General features: G+C 39.6%; 1 protein-coding gene across 1 annotated transcript in view; it reads right to left on the minus strand.

Moving 5' to 3' along the window:
- Positions 1 to 18,754, minus strand: part of LOC114042911 (vacuolar protein sorting-associated protein 45) — a 69,695-nt gene that overhangs the window by 39,074 nt on the left and 11,867 nt on the right. Inside the window, exons 8-11 of the mRNA XM_027861697.1 lie at positions 17,689 to 17,823; positions 16,993 to 17,106; positions 16,429 to 16,596; positions 1,701 to 1,859 (exon numbers count right to left, since the gene is read on the minus strand). Coding sequence (XP_027717498.1) covers positions 1,701 to 1,859; positions 16,429 to 16,596; positions 16,993 to 17,106; positions 17,689 to 17,823 — 576 coding nt within the window. The remainder of the gene's footprint in view (positions 1 to 1,700; positions 1,860 to 16,428; positions 16,597 to 16,992; positions 17,107 to 17,688; positions 17,824 to 18,754) is intronic.

Raw genomic sequence — 18,754 nt, forward strand, 5'->3', positions numbered from 1 at the left:
TGGTAAGTACAGAAAAATCTTGTGTTATTTGAATTTCCTTTCATGTCTGAAGACATTTTCCTGGTCACATGCAGAATTTATTGTTTGTTATTAGAACTGTTAAATTTAACTACTGGATGTCTCATAATTTGTAGCATAGGGTTCTTTTAAAAAAAATTTTTGAGGAGATCTGTGAACTCTTTCAATTAGCATTTTGTTTTCTGTGTTCATACATTCAAAGCAATATTCTTGCATTATTTCTTGCACAGAGATATTCAGATTTTTCCATTTGTTATCTTCTTCTGGGTGCTAAAATTCTTAAGTTGTCTCTACACCTCCTTGTCTTTGAAATCAATATGTTTTGCTTGTACGGAAATCATGTTTTCTTTTAACATTACTGCTTTTTGCTTCTCTTTTTTCAAGATTGGCCTTTACCTCTGTACATTTGCATTCCCAATCAGTTATTCTTGCTTTTGTTTCTTTGGTGAGACTTGCCACCATGTATTTACATTTTTTTTTTATTCTACCACTTATTTTTGTTGTGCAGGCAATAAATTCGGCTTTCATAATTCTTATTTCTCTTTTAAACCTTTCAGGAACAACCTGCTGTGATTCCATATTCTCTAGGGAATCCACAGAGTCCTCTGCCTCAGCAGATGTCAAATCATTTTCCTTTGTCTTATAATATTTTTATTCATAGATGTTTTTATTCTTTTAGCTGATCTGAAGGACACATCACTTCATATTATCAATATCTTCCCTGTTGGTTTCTCTCTTTATGCTCAAAGTCTTAATTGAATTTTATTCCTCTTGAGATCTTTGGTAATTTCAATCTTTCCCCCTCATTCTTCCCTACTGCTCACTTTTGACTCCTCCTCCTTTGATTGAAGTTTTCCCCTATAGGCTTGTTCCATGCTAAACAGTTCGATTTTCACAGTCCTTGATCTCTGCTCCAATTGATTTCTGGAGTGACAGCTGGATGTCGGGCTCTTTTCCTCAGACTTACTGAAGTGCCATACAGTCACACATATGTCCTACTCCAGTTCTCTGTTCCTCGATTCTCTAGCTGAGATCTGTTGTGGCAAAGCACTACCACATGGCAGTCCCAGCCTGAGTGAGATTCTGCCTTTTGGCTTTCTAGTGGCATTGAGAGGAGGGGTATGGAGGGTAGAGTGGAATTCTGTTGTAAGCCCAAGGTCTGCCTGCACAGCTCTGCTGCTAGAGCATGGTGGATAAGAGAGGAGGCACTAAGTAAGTCTGTTAAGAGTTAGCACTCCTCTGCTGTTAGTTCATTGAATGGATACCTTTTTAGGATTCTCAGTGTCCTAGACCATGGACAGCTAAAATTGCTTTATCTCTTGCACATAGTTTCTATTTTGGAGAAGTCTGAGAAGTTATAAGGATCAGAGAAAATATGTCTACTCCTCTATCTTGTTGGTTATGTGACCCAGAAGTCCATTCCATACAGGATTTTCCCTATGTCTCAGCCAAATCCTAAACCCTCCAATCAGAAAATAAGACCAATATTACATTCTATACTTTGTCTACTGTATTGTTTCTGATAACTAACATCAAATCACTATGTTTTTATTCACAAAAAGGTATTTTTCTAAGTTGGCATTTCCTGGCTAAATTATTTTCCCCAAAGGCAAGCTACTTTATAACACCTCCTCTTCTCCTTCACCCTTCAATCTGATTAAAGAGCCTTCTATAAAGATTACCTTGCGATACTTCTCTGAAACACCTTTATTTCTGAGGTCCATCATCAGTCCAGGAAGGCTATTACTGCTATGCCGTTCATAATGCAGGGCATAAAGCATCACCAAGCGTGCAGCATCAAATTCGCTTACTTTGGGATTCTGCAGTAGCCTTTTTATGTTCTGAAGGGAAATAAGAGGTTCTATTACTTCCTTTCACTTGGAAAGTGAGATGTAGTGCAATGTCTCAATTCCATTTCCATTAATACGAAGTAACACAACTGAGTTAGTGATGATTCAAAGTACTAGCAGAGCATTGTACATTTCACGCATTTAACTAGCTGCTTAAAACATACACAACCACATGCCATTTGACTAAGACCAGAATTAAATGAGGAAATAAGCCCCTTTTGTTAGATATTTACCAATCAAAAACCTTTTTATGTGCTAGACACTGTGTTAGGTCCTGGGACAGGAAGACAAAAATAAAAGGGTCCCCCGCCCTCAAGGAGTTTATCTACTCTAGGGGAAGGCAACATGTACATGTTTAAGTACATACAAAATGAATACAAGGTAATCTTTTTGTCAGGGAGGCACTCACAGTTGGGGGGAATCACAGAAGACCTCATGTGGGAGGGCATTACAGCTGAGTTTTGGAAAGGTGGACATGAGGAAGTAGGGCATTCCACACACTGGGGAATAGCCTGTTCAAAGGCAGGGGGACAGGAAGTGGAATATTGTATTAGGTACATCACGAAGGCCAGTTGGATGGGGCCTTTGGAAGGAAAGCGATTTAACCAATCCACAGATATTTCTTCTCTGCTTCATCTAAGCCCAACTTTTTTTTTAGTAAAACAAGGAACAAGTAACTAGTACACCACTAGCACTGGTACAGCCAACAGGCACAACTGTAGAACTGACCAGTACTTAGCACAATGCCTGCACGTAGCAGGCACTTAAATGTTTACTGACTGACCAGTTGAGGGGACAAAATTCATGTCATAAAAGAACTGGCTGAGCTTGGAAAAAAGATTCAAGGAGAACATGGTAGCTGTCTCCAAGTATCTTAAGAATGGGCACGGAATGGGCACATGGCAGATGGTTTAGGCTTGCTCTATTCAGCTCCAGAAGGCACAACCAGGAGCAATGGGTGGAAGCTAAAAAGAGGCAATTCAGGCTAGATGTCGGGAAGAATGTCCAACGACTTAGCGTGGTGCCAAAGTGGAACGGACTTCCTTGGAAAGTGCCAGATTCTCTCTCAAAGGAGCAGATGACCAATGGTCAGGGTTATTATAATAGGACCTCCTATCAGGTATGGGTTGGGTTAGATAGCTTCTAGGGTACCTTCCAACCCTAAAACTTTGTGATTCTGTGAAAATCATCTTTTTTACTCAGTGCAAGCAATTACTACTAAAGTAAAGACTACAAGGATTAAAAACAGATTCTCTCTCAGCTTCATGACTCTTGCAGGGGAGATAGTGATGGTGGAGGGAGCCAGAGGCTTTCCACATAGTACAGATGTGACACTTTTGTTCTGCAACAGAGCAATGAGAAAGATTCTTGACGTGACCCATGGATGCTACCTATTGAGGAAATATATTATTTGGTATACTTGACCCTCCATACGAAATCCTTTGCTGCGATGGTACTTTTAATATGCTGAAAACCCATGAATGATTAAATGAACTTGACTGTAACTAGAAAGCCTTTTGTGAAGCTCTCTGTGACACTCCAATACTTTACATACAAGTAGCTGGGAGCAAAATATCTGTGCCCTTCATTTTCTTGGTACGGCACCTAAATGGTAGAGACACTTAACACATCAGAATGTAATTACAATACAGTTCTTAGTGTCCATTAGAGGAATGCATTATAAGAAAAAAAAGTTGCAATAAGACTCTCAATGTTCAATGTCTAGTGATAAAGAGACTTTAGGCAAGAGACTATCCAAGCTCATATACAGTGTGATTCTATGTAGTACCACTTGATGACACTAATCTAGCTAGATTTTACCCTTGACATCCCACTTTCCTTACATGCATAGTCCAGTGTGCAAGGACCCAACCCCTGCTTTCCCAAGGGGTAGTCCCCATGTAGACCCTCCTCAGCTAGATCACTGAAGCTATGTTCTGAGTTTGCTTTCCACTGCTAACACCTCTGAGGCCAAAAAATGGAGGAATTCATTCTAAGAAGACCTTGCCCCTGGATTTACAATCTTTCCTTCACTTTTTCTTCTTTGAACCTGCTACTTGGCCACTGCAGTACATGATGTTCCAAGCTTATTCAAGAGTATAACTAAGTCTTACTCCAGTGTCTCAGGATTTTGGTGCACAAACTATATATAACGGAGGAACATTAGAAGTACATAATTAGCTTGCTACTGGTTTAAGACATTAAGCTGTCTCAGCCTCTGGCTCTCTCTTTGATTTATCATTCTTCCAATCAGCTGGTCCTCCTGCTAACCCCTATCTAATGGGAGTAACTGTCTTTGCTTACTGTCAAGGATGCACTGTGGAAAGAATGTGCAACTTAGTGTCAGGAAAGATGTGACATTTAATAGCTGAATGAACAAGTCACTTAACCAACCTCTCTGAGTCTGTTACCCAATCAGTGAATTATTCCTTGCTCCAGAGTTATCTTGAGGCTCAAACAAGATTATGTACGTAAAGCATTTTTAAAAACTTAAAACAGTTTTTTTTACTTCTCTCTCTTACTTATCTAACTCCTGTCCCTGGGTGGAGTTTACTTTTCTTCCTCCAGGTCTCTAAAGAAGCAAGTTCTTATTCTGTCTGCACCCCGTGTCTACCCCTCTGACTTCAAGCTGAAAGTGCTCTCTGGGGAGCCTCTTGATTTGCTGACTGGGTCGGTGTATTGTAGGCTCTGCTGGCAGGAAAATGCTGACTAGCCTTTCTTTTGATTCTAGAAACCCAGCCCCTTAGCTAAGCAACCTGTCCCATCCATACATCCTGAGTTTTCTTTCGTTCCCTTTATTTCTCCTCCTCAACATTTACTGAGAGTCCCCTGTGTACAGGGCACTGGTAGGTACTGGGAATATAAAGATGCATAGAAGTCTTTACCTAAAGCAACTTGAAATCTAGGAAACTCCATGCTCTTCCAGTGTTTTATTCAGCATTTACTAAGCACCTGAACTGAGCTAGGCACTGGGGGAGATATGAAGATATGTGACTTGGTCCTTGTCTTCAAGGATATTAGGATCTAGGAGAGGGAGATAAGAAATGTACATAAACAATTACAGTGCAAAGTGGAATGTTAAGTGCAGATGAGGAATATGAAGTATTAGGAGATCAGGAAAGGAGGAAACAACCAGGTGGTTGAAATGCTGGAAGCCTTCATGAAGACAGTGGTATCTGAGCTAGGCATTAAAGGATGCCAATAAGCAGAAATTATAGAGGGCAAGAGGGCCTTTCAGGAGCAAAGGCAAGGAGGTGGGAAAGCACAGGACATATTCAGGAGTTACCAAGTAATCCACTTTAGCTGGAATGTAAAGTATGTGGAGGAGAGATCTCACAGAAGTTCTCCGGGGGAGCTGGCAACAAGAGTTACTAATAAGAGGCCTGAGGACTTTGTGTCAAGAAAGTATGGAGGGCAGGAAAAATTCGGTAGTGATCTACAGAAGTATGAAATGTTTGTTTCTCTGCCATAGCCAAGTAATTTTTATTTATACTGAAAGTTCAAGTTGGTCTCCCTCTTAGAAGAGAAGATAAAGGGAGCTCTCTATTTTCCAGATTATCAGGGAGAATGAAATATTCCTATAAAAACAATTTTGTAAACACAAAAAAGAAAGGTCTAAAGGAAGTCAGAGGGGTATCCTGCCCTGGGACATGTAGCTAGAAGTTGGAAAAATGAGGAGGAGAAAGTGAAGAAGGACTGAACTCTTAGAGATAAGTAATAAATGTGAACCTTTTCTTGAAGAAGCAGGAGCTAAAACGTGTGATGTAACTACTTTTCCTACAAAGAATGGCCATGGATCCATAGGAGCTGCCAGGTGAGAAATCATTCTGTAAGGATCAAAGAAAAGAAATTTGAGTTGTCATAGTGGTCGGTGATGCTCTGCTGAATGGTAATGAGGCAGCTACATGTCAGAGAGGTCTTCGGTCCTCCTGAGGCATGTTGTTGGCGTCACTGTTCGTTCTGCGTTCTTGAAGAGGACCAATGACGTCACAAGGGTGATGTCTTGACTTCTGAGTGAATTGGATTTAAGTGGGGCAGAGCTGAGCAGAGTTGTCAGCCTTACTCTCTTCTCCACAGTCATTGAAGTCCAATGGCAAGAAAAAAGTCAAGACAACTCTCGATGGCCCGAGATGCAATGGATGACTTTTCTAAATTAAGGTCTTCCCCAGGCCTCAGTTTGTCTAAGGCAATGCCCATTCAATGACTAAGGGCTAGGTAAGAATTCAGACAAAAGATGGCCTAATTTACCGCCACAAAAGTATCAGTCTGGGAGGGGAAGACCTTCAAAGTTTCTGGCCAGAAACAGAACAGCAAACAACTGCTCTTTATACTCATATTACTCTAGGCTCATTCATTCAGCAGCCTTATGCCCTGATTCAAATGCATACCTCCTCTCTTGTCCTTCACAACTAGCTGGGTGGTTCTGGGTAAGTCACATAACATCTCAGCCTATTTCATGATCGATAATGGCACCTAACTTACAAAGTCGTGTGACAAAATGAGCTAACATATGTAAGATACTTTGCAAACTGTTGCAACATATAAATCATAGCTATTTTTATTATTATTCCTGCTGGATCTCTACCCATTCTTTTACTGCTGCCTCTACTCCCTGTACTTCATCCCTTTACCCTTACCTTAGCTTTTGCCTAACATGTTCCCACTCCTTGGGGGGGTTGGGGGAACCTTCAATGGTCCTCACGTCACTGTTAAGACTTTACAATTGGGACAGGACAATTCTGTGTCACAGACAAAAGGACAAAAGCCCAGGACACACAATGAAGACACTTCAAGGCATCCAGAAAAAGCAGGAACTATACTCAAGACAGTCATGCTGATCTCAGTTGCTAATTCCGTTTCTCTTCTTCTAATACCCCAGTATAACAGAACCAATGGCCACTTGTCCCAGGGTCTACCATGTATAGCAGCTAGGCTGGAAGGGATGTATCCAAGATATGACAAAGTGTCTCCGGAGGTAAACTGGTTGATTCCAATTCCTGTTACTCAAGTGGAAAGAAATGCTACCATCATAAAGAAACTAGAAAGCATTGCTAATTCTTACAGAGTTTTGGGCAAGAAAGTGGAGACCTTTGGGGGCACAGGTGCTATTTTCTTCACTGTTGCCCACTGAGGGCATATTGGGTAGCTAAGATTTAGGTAAATTAGCAATAGAGATGCCTGAAAATTCATTGGATACCAAATCAAGAAAAAAGCCTGTAATAAAACCCATGGCCTTAGATGTTTATAAACAAATGCAGAAAGTACGGATAACAAGGATAAAAACTAGAGGTCCTAATTCAAGTAAGTACATTTATCATCAAAGGTATCTATGACTGGGTGGGATGGGAACTATTCCTAGAATATGGTTCTGGAAGGGCAGACTTTATACAAAAGAAAGAGCTTAGGTAAATTAGGGGGAGGGGAAGAGTGGCACTGAATATTAAGAATATATACTTGTGTGAAGAAATACAGCTTGGAAAGGGCTTTCCTTACTACAGCCTTGTCATGTAAATAGGAAAAGTGTTATCTCCTCTTTAGAGATGAGGAAACTGATGCTTGGGGAAGTTAAGTGATTTGGTTAAGTCAAGTTATTGTTTTTTTTTCTTAAGTAAGTTAGATTAAATTAAATTTTTTCTTTTTAAATTAAATTTCCTTTTTAAAAAATTAACAAAAATGGATTTTTCCCCTTCCCATCAACCTACTAGAAAAAAAAAAAAAGAAAAAACAACCCCCGCCCCCAACATATATAGTCAAGCAAAACAAATTCTTGCACTGGACATATCCAAAAAATGTCTATGTCTCATTCTGCATCTTGAGTCTATGACCTCTATGTCAGTGGGTGGGCAGAAAGCTTCACCATTTGTCTTCTGGAACTGTTGTGCTGATGAGAGTTTTTAAGTCTTTCAAAGGTGTTTGTTTTTACAGTGTTGTTTACGTTCTGCTCCCAGCCCAGTTCCTGATCTTCTGGACTTCAAAAATCACACCTCTACTGCTATTTCATCCTGGAGCTCTCTCAGGACCTGGGGATTTTTTCAATCCCCAGTCCAGTTTACCATAGAATGTCCCTGCACATGGCCTTCCCTCATTGTCCCATTGGTGAGCTCCTCCCAGAATCTTGATTTGGTGAAGAAGTACAGGCTGGCCTGCCCTTACTCTCCTCCTGGCCCTCATTATGATGCTCTGAACTGTGAAATCATGCCTCTATTGCTGTGCCACCTGGGAACTTTGAGTGCCTGGAGTCTTCTTGCCCTGGAACATCCTACCTACCTCCCCCACAGTCTTGATCGGTTTGTGCAAAAACTTCTTAGTTTTATGTAATCAAAACTGTGTACTTTATCTTCTGTGATCCTTTCTATCCCTTGTTTGGTCACGAACTTAAGGCAAGGTTAAACAAGTTAAGCCATGGACACATGGCTAGAAAGTGGCAGAGCTAGGCCTTAATATGAACTCAGGTCTTTTAAAACCTAATGCTTTTTCCACTACATAAAGCTATTTAAATGAAGTCCATCAGAAGCCTTAGAGAATTCCACATTATAATGGAATATATCATTATAAAGTTCTAGTGTGCTAACTAATAATGATATGGACAGAAAATGTGGGTGCCTTCTTGTTACATAGCAGCTGTGTGTCATGTGGCAGTATTTATATGACAGAAATATAACTGGATTGTACTATGAATTTTTGGTGCTAAGCCTTATGGGAAGGCTTAAAATAGATGCTGTAGTCATATAAGAGAAAAAAATTGCCTAGATATATAATAGCAATGACTAAGCAAGAGAATAACAGAAAAAAAACTTTTGTCTACTCAAGAAGATAAGATCCAAAACCTTCTATTGAGCCCTAACACATGTACAAGACTAGCCAAAGAAAAAAAAAGCCAAAGATATTGTAATCTTTGGAGACCAAGGCCTCAATAAGAACTGATATGACATCAAGGATAAAACAATTTTCCTCTTTGCTGATGTTGGGTGAATCTTCATCATTTTGGGGGGACTGCTTTCTATCTCTACTAAACATGATGGGGTGAGAACAAGAAAAAAGGTGATGATGATAATCACTTTTGCTATTAAAACTTTACCTCTTATTATATGATTTAGGAATGAAGTCACTAATGAAACATCACACCTTTTTTTCCTAAGTAGGGTCTGATAAGGATTCCACCCTCTTGTTATCATACTGGAATGGGATGGAGCAGATGATGACAAAAACAACACAAAGATTAGGGCAGCAAGATGAAGCCATTAAGTATTTCCAACATGTTCATATAATAAAATCTGACAAAACCTAACAATCTGAAAGGACAGTGACCAGGGAATGTTCAGATCCCATTTCACTAAAATCACCGGAAAGCAGGGAGCAGATAATTCTACTGATTAGATTTAGCAATATTTGCATTAATGTCTCTTCTTGAAAAAGTACCAGAATCTACTTTTTGCCCCAGAGTTCTCATTGCTAGATACATACCCCAAAGAGGTCAAAGACAGATAGAGAGGTTCCATTTACACCAAAATATTAATAGTAGCACTTTTTGTGTTAGAAAGAATTGGAAACAAAGTAGAGAGCTCATCGATGGGGGAATGTCTAAACAAACTAGTATATGAATACAAAAGAATATCACTGAGCCATAAGAAATAATGAATATAAATTGAGAGAAACATGTAAAAGACACACAAATTAATGCAAAGTAAAGTAAGCAGAACCAAGGAAAACAATATATTCAATGCCTACAATGTAAATAAAAAAAAACCAACCCCAAACTCAAAACTAAATGCCATGCAATTATATTCAACATTAGTCCCCAAAGGAGAAGGTAATGTACCTTTCCTCTCTTCTTTGCAGAAGTGGGAGACTTCTCCCAACGTGTACGGAACACTTCCTATGCTATCAGACTTAGCTGGTGTGTTGGCCACTTTGGCTGAACTGCCCTTCCCCACCCCCATCTTCCCCACTCTTCTCTAATCTTTGTTAAAAGAGATAGTTCTTGTGGTAGGGGAAGGGGGAGATTTTATACACTTACACATACATACATATATACATACACCCCACCTTCACTTCTTCATATACATACATAAATTTTATATTTTAAAGTACGTTTAAAATGTATTATGTATAACATACATATACATGGAAATGACAGTGCCATAAAAACAAAAAGTTATCAATTCGTTCTTATAAATACTAGAATCAAAGAACATTATGATTAGAAGAGGCCTTAAAGGTTATTTAATTAATGATATCTACCCAGTCAACAACTGGTGATCACTGATCTACTTGAAAGCCTCCAGTGGCACTGAAGTTCCTACTTAATGGGAAAAGCCATTTCATTTTTTAATAGTTTTAGCAGTTCGGAAGTTTTTATTAATGCAATCTAGGGTTATATTAGGTTTTTGCTTTTTTTGGCAGGTTCACCACATTCCAGACTTATATTAATCATGTCCAACCAAAAAATTCTATTTATTCATGAATAACTATTAATACAGGTCCCCTTATTTTTTGAACCAAAGTTCAAGATTTCACATTTATCTCTACTAAATCTCATCATGTCTTTCTATCTATCTTTCTATCCTGTCACAGTATTTCTGAACCCTGATTACAGCATCCACAGCAGAGGTGTGACACATGGTCTTATTAAAATGTAACTGAGAAATATTTAGCAAAAGAAATAAAAATAAACAAAACATAGATAAATATCACATTTTAAATCAATATGAGGCCTGCAGAGATCCTTACATACGAAACAGTGGCCCTTGTTTCTATTTCAGTTTGCCACCACTGCTCTTAAGTATCAATTATCCCTCCCAACTGGACAATCATTCTTCTGTATCTTTACCTAAAAATCATGGATAAAAATATTCAGCAGAAAGGCCTTGCATGGGACCAGACCTGTAATTTCAATGCTATAGGAAGCGACTTCTACCATGCAGCTTGGCACTCAATTTGCAATTTAGAGTCTGAGAGTGTTGCCACTGAGAGGTTAACTGACTGCCCAGGGTCATGCTGCCAGGATATGTCGGAGGCAGGACTTGTACCCGGGTCTTCCTGACTCCAGGGCCAGGTCTCTCTGGTCTGTCACGATGCCTCTCTCTGTTCCTCGGGGGAAATCATTTAATCAGTTATAAATCAACCTAACTGTGCTATCATTCAATGAACATGTCTCTCTTTCACAAGGATTTCATTTAACAGTCTTTCAAATGAACTGATGAACTGCAGAAATGCTAAGTCTCTAGGACTGCTTTGATGAACCAGATCAAAATTCTGCTCAACAAACAAGAGACTGGTCTGGAATGATATGTTCTTAGTGAAGTCATGGCAGCTCCTAGTGATCCCCAGGTCCTTAAGTACTCACAAACCATGTTTAAAAATTACTCCAAAATTTTGGGAAGAGTTGAATCACCAGACCACAGTTTCAGATCTATAGTTTCTCCCCCTTTTTTGAAGATCAGGACAGGTCATGCACCTCCTCCAGCTTTAGAGCACCTCTGATAATTATTAAATAAGGTTCTGATACCATCTCTTCAAGTTCTTTTAGGCACCTGTGCTACAGTTCATCCAGCCTACGATACAGGGGAAGTAGTGGTTCTAGATTTGGAGTTTGAGCACCTACATTTAAATCCCAGCTCTGCCACCTCATGACTCATCAGTGAAATGAGAGGGGTGGAGTTGATGATCTCGAAGGTCCCGCCAAGCTCTGAATCGATGCACAAGTCTTGGACTTGTTTACAGAAGTTAGGGATGCACTCTGACAATCTCCTCACCATTGCATCTTAGTTTTATTTCTCCAGTCTGAAGGTCATTCTCCTTCCCAGAAGAGATTCATAGATTTTCAGTGTTAGAAGGGCCCTTACCTATAACTGAATAGGAATCCTCTCTCCAATATACTCAATAAGTGGTCATCCAACCTTTGCTTCTAGCAGAAACGATTCCCGACCTCTCAAAGCAGCCCATTCTACTTTGGGATGACTAATTGTTAGGAAATTTTTCTTTACATCAAGCCTAATTTTGCCTCCCTGCAGCTTTCATTCACTGTTCCTAGTGCTGTCCTCTAGGGCAAAAAAAAGCAAGCACTATCCCCCTCTTCTCTGTGGCAGGCCTTCAAATACAGGAAGCTTGCTGTGCTGCTCCCCCAAGTGCTTTCTTCTCCTGGGTAAACATCCATAATTTCTTAGGCATGATCTAGAAGTCTCATCATCCTGGCTGCCCTCCTCTGGACACTCTCCAGTTTATCAACGTCCTTGCTGAGATGTGGTAGGAGTCAGAGCGGTGCAGCTGAGGCAGAGGCCTCAGGTGCGAATCCCACCTCTGCTACTCACAAGTGTGTGACCTTGGGCAGTTTGCTTAACCATTCTGAGGGGGCTGGAGGAGATGACTTCTAAGTTTCCCTCTGGCTCTAAACGTGGGATCCTAGAGTACTCAGAACTAAATGAGCCTCTTCAGACGTGGTCTGGCCAGGGCACAGGATGGTGGGACTTCTGCTTCCCAAACTCTGCACACCATGCCCTCTTAATGCAGTCTAATATCGCACGAGATCTTTCGGTTGCTGTATCACACTGTTGACTCACAGTGATGCGGCTGTCTACTAAAACCCTTTCACAAGTGAAATACTGTCTAGTAATGCTTACCCCATCCTACATTTGTAAAGCTGATTTTCTGAACCAAGTTTAGGACTTAGGTCACGTCCGTCTCTGTAAAATTTCATCTTCACATTTCCGGCGTTATATTTCACTTAGCGTCTGGAGACCTTTCTGAATCTTGATCCTGTTATCCGATGTGTTAGTTATTCCTTTCAACTTTGCTGTCTGTATACTGTTGTCAGCATAACAATAAAAATAACTAGCATTTACATAGCACTTTAATAATTGCAAAATATTTTAAAAATATTATCTCATTTGATTTTCACAGTAACCTTGAGAGGTAGGTGTAATTATTATCTCCCTTTGAGGAAACTGAGGCAAACAGGGTTAAGTGACTTGCTCACGATCACAGAGCTGGGCAGTATCTGAGGCTGGATTTGAAATCAGGTCTTCCTGACTTTAGAGGTAGTTAGATGGCCAAGTGGATAGAAACCTGAGTTCAAATCTGGCCTCAAACACTAACTGTGTGAGCGTGGGCAAGCCATTTAACCCTGTTTACCTCAGTTTCCTCATCTGTAAAACAAGCTGGAGGAGGAAATGCAAACCAATCCAGTATCTTTGCCAAGAAAACCCCAAATGGAATCATGGAGAGTCAGACACAATTGAAACAACTGAACAACAAACTTCCTGACTGGGTCCAGCACTCTGAACACAACACTGACTAAGCATTGTCTTGCCTAAAGGTGCTCGCTTATTATCTTCCCCAATTTGGGGGAACCACTTCTCAACCACGTTTTTTTTTTTTTGTTCCATCTTGTCTAGTCCAAGAATCACCCACCTCAACAGATAAAATAGAAGAAAAATAAAACAAACGGCTCCACCATCTCTTAGTGTCCATTACTCTACCCGCAGCGACTCCCAACACCTTTTTTTTTTTCAATCTTTTTGTCCCTAAACACGACTGAATCCGTCTTTGTCATCCCCTTGACTCACAACCTTGGCTCACTCTGAGCACACCAAATACTGTGCTGGGAGGACTGGCCAAGGAGGAGCAGAACTGCTGTTCATTCTCGGCTCACGTCATCCCCCTAAAATCCTCCTGCAAGGCTTCATCTCGGTGTGGAGAGGACTCTGCGTCCTCAAAGTCAGTTGCGCTGACAGGTTCTACTAACCTAAAAAGGGTTTGAGTATGGGACCAGTGAGGAAAACGGGATGGCTGTTGTCCGAGGACTAGTCCAGGTCAAGGAAGAATTGACGAGATTCTGAGATCGAAGAGAAGTTCAGGATCTCCCAATGAGAAGTCAGAACATGGGCATAAAATCCAAATAAATGATACGTTTTCTGACAATGTTTCATTTTCATCATGTAACAAATAACCTTTCCTAATTATATAGGATCAATGACCAGAAATAATAGCAGCTTAACAGATTCAGATTAATATATATTTCTGTGTGTATGAAGAGTACACTGTCCCAAAAGACAATACTAGTCAACAACCCCAATTCATTGCTTTATGACATACCATGAACTTTAGGTCAAGCCAAGGAATGCAATAACCCATTTAGAGGTCAGAACACTGGCATTAACTCACTGTGAAACAAAAGTTCCCTTTTTGGGCTATTTAAATCATGCCACCAAAGACACTCTTTATCTTGGTGACTTCAAATCAGCTGCTCATTGCCCTGGGGAAAAAAACTTTTTTAAAAGGAAATCTTTAAACATGAATTGGAACATCTATGGATCTGGTATTTCTAATAAATCTAATCCTTTACATGAAAACTGAAAATAAAAAGTTCAGAGAAAGAAATATAGTCACCTCTATAATGAAACCTGCTAATAACTGTTTTTTTTTTTAAATTAAAATCACCAAAAACACAAGAAAACTTAAGAATAACCATACCTACTTTTAGAATCTTAAATTCAATAACAGGCAGAAAACATATTCACTGAAATAAATAAAATAACCTTTGTTAGGAAAATTCCTGCCAAAGTCCATGAGACTACGACAATTGCAGGGCCTTTTTTACAAAGTTAGCCAAAGATCCAAAACTACCAGCTGGTTTTTTGTGTAAGTTTGGAAAACCAGACGCTAAGTATAAAAACTAATTTGATAGGAAGTCTACATAGAAAATCAAGTTTATTTTCTCCTTTCTTCAGTATGGTGGAACTTCCATAAGAAGCTATGGGATGCATTCGATTAAGATCATGGTCAGCCTAGAGCATTTTATACAAAGAGCTTTCTCTTTAAGTTGTATCATTACATAAAAATAGATGACAATCTGTAGGCCATTCTAAATGAGACAGGGGCTTTGAAATGCCTTCTTTTAGACTTTGCTACCTCCCAAATAAACTTTGGAATTTACTGTATATAAAAGAGAAAAGAGATAAATTTATAGGGTCAAAGTTCCAATTTAATGAAAAAGAAAAATCTTTAAATGAGATGCATTTTTACTTTAAATCAGTCTAAGCGGTGAAACCTCATTCCAATTTCCCATCTGTAAGTGGTACCACCATTAGTCATCTTTGATTATTCTACCTCCTTCATTGCCTCTAACCCATGTGTCATCAAGGTCTGCCGGATTTTTTCTTTCAACCGTCTTTTGGATTTGCTCACCTCTCTATTCTCACTCCCATCCCTTGTCCATACTATTACTACAACGGTCTCCCAGCCACTTTTCCTGATTACCATCTCTCTCTCCTTCAAGTTCACTCTCTTATTGTTTCCAGATCAATTGGATTCCCAATCAATCAATCAATCAATATTTATTAAGTGCCTAGTCTGTGCCAGACACTGTGTTAAGTGCCAGGGATACAAAAATAGGCAAAGGATAGTCCCTGCGCTCAAGGAACTTACGATCTAATGGGGGAGACAACATGCAAACAATATGTACAAACAAGTTATATATGGGACAAGTAGGAAATAATTAACAGAGGGGAAGGGACTAGAATTAAGGGGGGTTGGGAAAAGCTTCCTGCAGAAGGTGAGATTTTAGCTGGGACTTAAAAGGAGCTAGAGAGCTCAGCAGGTAGAGTTGAGGAAGGAAGACATTCCAAGCATTGGGGACAGCCAGAGAGAATGCTTGGAGCCTAGAGACGGAGCATCTTGTTCGTGATCCACAAGGAGGTCACTGGATCAAAAAGTACATGCCAGGGAGTGAGATGTAAGAAGACTGGAAATCTAAGAGGGGCTAGATCATGAAGGGATTTGAATGCCAAACAGAGCACTTTGTATTTCATCTTAGAGGCAACAGGGTGCCACTGGAGTTTATTGAGTAGGGGAGCAACATGGTTGGACGTGAGCTTTAGGAAAATCACTTCGGTGACTGAATAGAGGATGGACTGGAACAGGGAGAGACTTGAAGCAGGCAGACCCACCAGGAAGCTATTTGCTTTCATCATTTCATTCTTCTACCCGAGAATCTCGATGGTTTTCTTCTGCCTCTTACATAAAGTCCAAATCCTACTTCCTTTCAAGGTCCTTCATAATCTGGCTCCGTTTCATATGTCACTGCCTCCTACTATTTCTCAACATGCATTTTTCTTATTCATTTGGCTCAGACTACTCACTCATACACAATTCACTCCTGTCTTTGTTCATCACATAAATACTCCTAGGAAAAATCCTTCCTTATTCCTCTCTAAATCCCCGTCATCCAAGGCTGGTCTTCCATAAGCGAAGATACTAGTCATCTTATCTTAGAGGGTGAAGCTCAGCTCAAGTCCCACTTTATAGCAATGACCTTCCCCTGACAACTTTTCTCTTCTCTCAGCTTCTACAGTCAAAACACAGCTCCGCACACAACTGCATAACATACCTTGTACTGTTTTCTAATTGTGTCATACGTTATCATCTTGTCTCCTGAAATGAACTGTATTCCTTGAGTGCTGGAACTATATCTTACATTGCTTTTATATCTCCCATAGCATCTAGCATGAGTTAAGCACATATTAAATCTTCACCAAGTACAGGCCAATTGGCAGACAGATACCTGGAGAGCAGCAGAATGATCATTTTGGCAGGCCAGCTCTTGCTCAACCTCTGAAACCTCCAGCAGATTCCTCTCACTGACCAACCGAGACAACTCCCCGACCACAGTCACATGCTTTGACACAGTCCCAGACATCTTCTTGAACTGTGGATAATTCTCCACAAAGGCCTGTCAGAGAAAAAAATTGGTGGGAGATTCTGAGTCATCATTTCTCAGCAGAGGATGAGTGAAAACAAAAAGAAAATCTCTACCCACCCCTGCTGACCAGAATAAGATTTCTACAGCTCATTTGGTAATGCATAAAAACAGAAGAGCTGCTAGGTCTTGAAATAATGAGTTTTAGAAAAGGGCAAATACAAATGATGGGTACAGTGGGTACTAAAGAAATTAGGACTAAACTGAAAAAAAGAGACCTCAGACAATATGTCTCAAAAAAGACAGGCCAAACAGGTGACAGAAAAGCTATGCACAAAAAAGATTCTGGATTATTCCAACTTATGCCAGAACCCTTATAAATTGTAACCATCTCCATAGCAACCCATTAGTCACACACGTTTAATTTACCTTCATATCTGCTATTGATTCTAATTTTTGTTGTTCTTTTGGTTTCTTTTTTTGGAAATCTTCCATGAGATTCTTGATGTTGCTGCCAATCTCAGCAAAATTCAGGTACATGTTCTGTGTAAAAGCAAGGAAGAAACATGGCTTGGTTAACACATGGTCTGACTATCCCACGGTTTAAAAATTAGACCTGACCAAGAATCTCCTATATAGCTGGAAATGAAGGGAAAACAGAATGCTACCATAATCACCCAATTATAATTATCTTAGGCCAAGTCAGTTGAGATCAATACCTCTACTATTCTCTCAAAGTGCTACTGGATCATGAGGGGCAATATCAGTACGGTATATAATGGTACTGAATTCACATTGCTTAATGTAAAATTGATTTTTCACAGCAAGCATTATTTCTCTGCTATTTTATTCAATATTAAGTATGCAGATGATTAACCAAGAAATGATGTTAAGAGATCAGAATGAAAGTTCTAGGTTTCCTCTACAGATGCAGATCACAAACACACATGGACACATATCTGTGTCATATATATGTATATAAACACATATAATATTTGTACACATATATGTAGCTGGATGGCAGATGACATCTGTTTATCCTTTCATATCAAATCCCGCCTACTTTTACTAACCCCTACCCCATCGGTCCAACAATACCCTTCTTGTAATGAAAAAACCACCTACGTTGGCATAGAATTCATCATTGTCAGCAGATAAGACCACCTCTCTCAGGTCTTTACTGATCCCTGGTACTCGAGAAAGGTCAATCCGATTGTTGTTTATGCCCAGCAGTTCATGGACCATGGCCTGATATGTCCACTAAATAAAAGGTGTACAACAAGAAAATAGGTAACTACGATAAATCAAAGATATTTTTAAAATATTTTTTATTTTATTTTATTTATTTTATTTATTTATTTTTAAAAAAATTTTAAAATGTAGCCAACTCAAAGGGGCCTTAAAAAACAATTCACTTAGAACCTTAAGTATATGTAACTTGTCTATTCAGGTTAACTAGTACTAATAATTAATGAACATCCACCGTCTGTCATTTAAATTGGTAAAACACTGAAAATTCAAAGCGCTTTTATAGTTTATATTTTACATTTCTGGAAGAAGGGCAACAAAGATTAGGCTCTCTGATGGAAAATAAATGCAATCTCTATCATGAGCTCCAAATCTTTGCCTGCAAATTATGTGTCTATTTTTGGTTTCACAGACAGAGCTATCCTGGTCCTGCAGTTACAAGCTGTACCATTTCCTGTGAGCTTTTGTGGTTTTCTGCTGCACGAGGAGTGTGCTCTTGCAGATCTGTGCGGTGCTATATTTATCTTGGGAACACTAATATTATCAGAAGGAAGCTCGTGAGTGGATCAAAACACTGGCATACTCAGAGGCTTGCCTTTGCATCCATTTTCTTTTACATTTCTGCTCAATCTGAATTGAGAAGAAAACTCAAATGCTTACAGAATGTAAATTTTTCTGGTAAAATTGGTCAGAACTCCTGCCCCTTTTTGGCATTATTGTGATTTGTACAGAGCAAATTATTGCCCATGAAAAACACATAATTTCCCCAGAAAGAGTGTTTGTTCATTACCTCTCCTAGCTATGGATATGTAAGGGAGCACCCAAACTTAGTACAAGTCTTTCCTTGAATTTCATATTACAGCGAGGGTTCCAATTAGTGTGAATAATGAATCGTGTGAAGTGGTTGAATTATTCTAATGTGCACCGCAGATTTCCGCTGGGC

The sequence above is a fragment of the Vombatus ursinus genome, unplaced genomic scaffold, assembly GCF_900497805.2.
Source record: "Vombatus ursinus unplaced genomic scaffold, bare-nosed wombat genome assembly UNPS02014768.1, whole genome shotgun sequence".
Classification (NCBI taxonomy): domain Eukaryota; kingdom Metazoa; phylum Chordata; class Mammalia; order Diprotodontia; family Vombatidae; genus Vombatus; species Vombatus ursinus.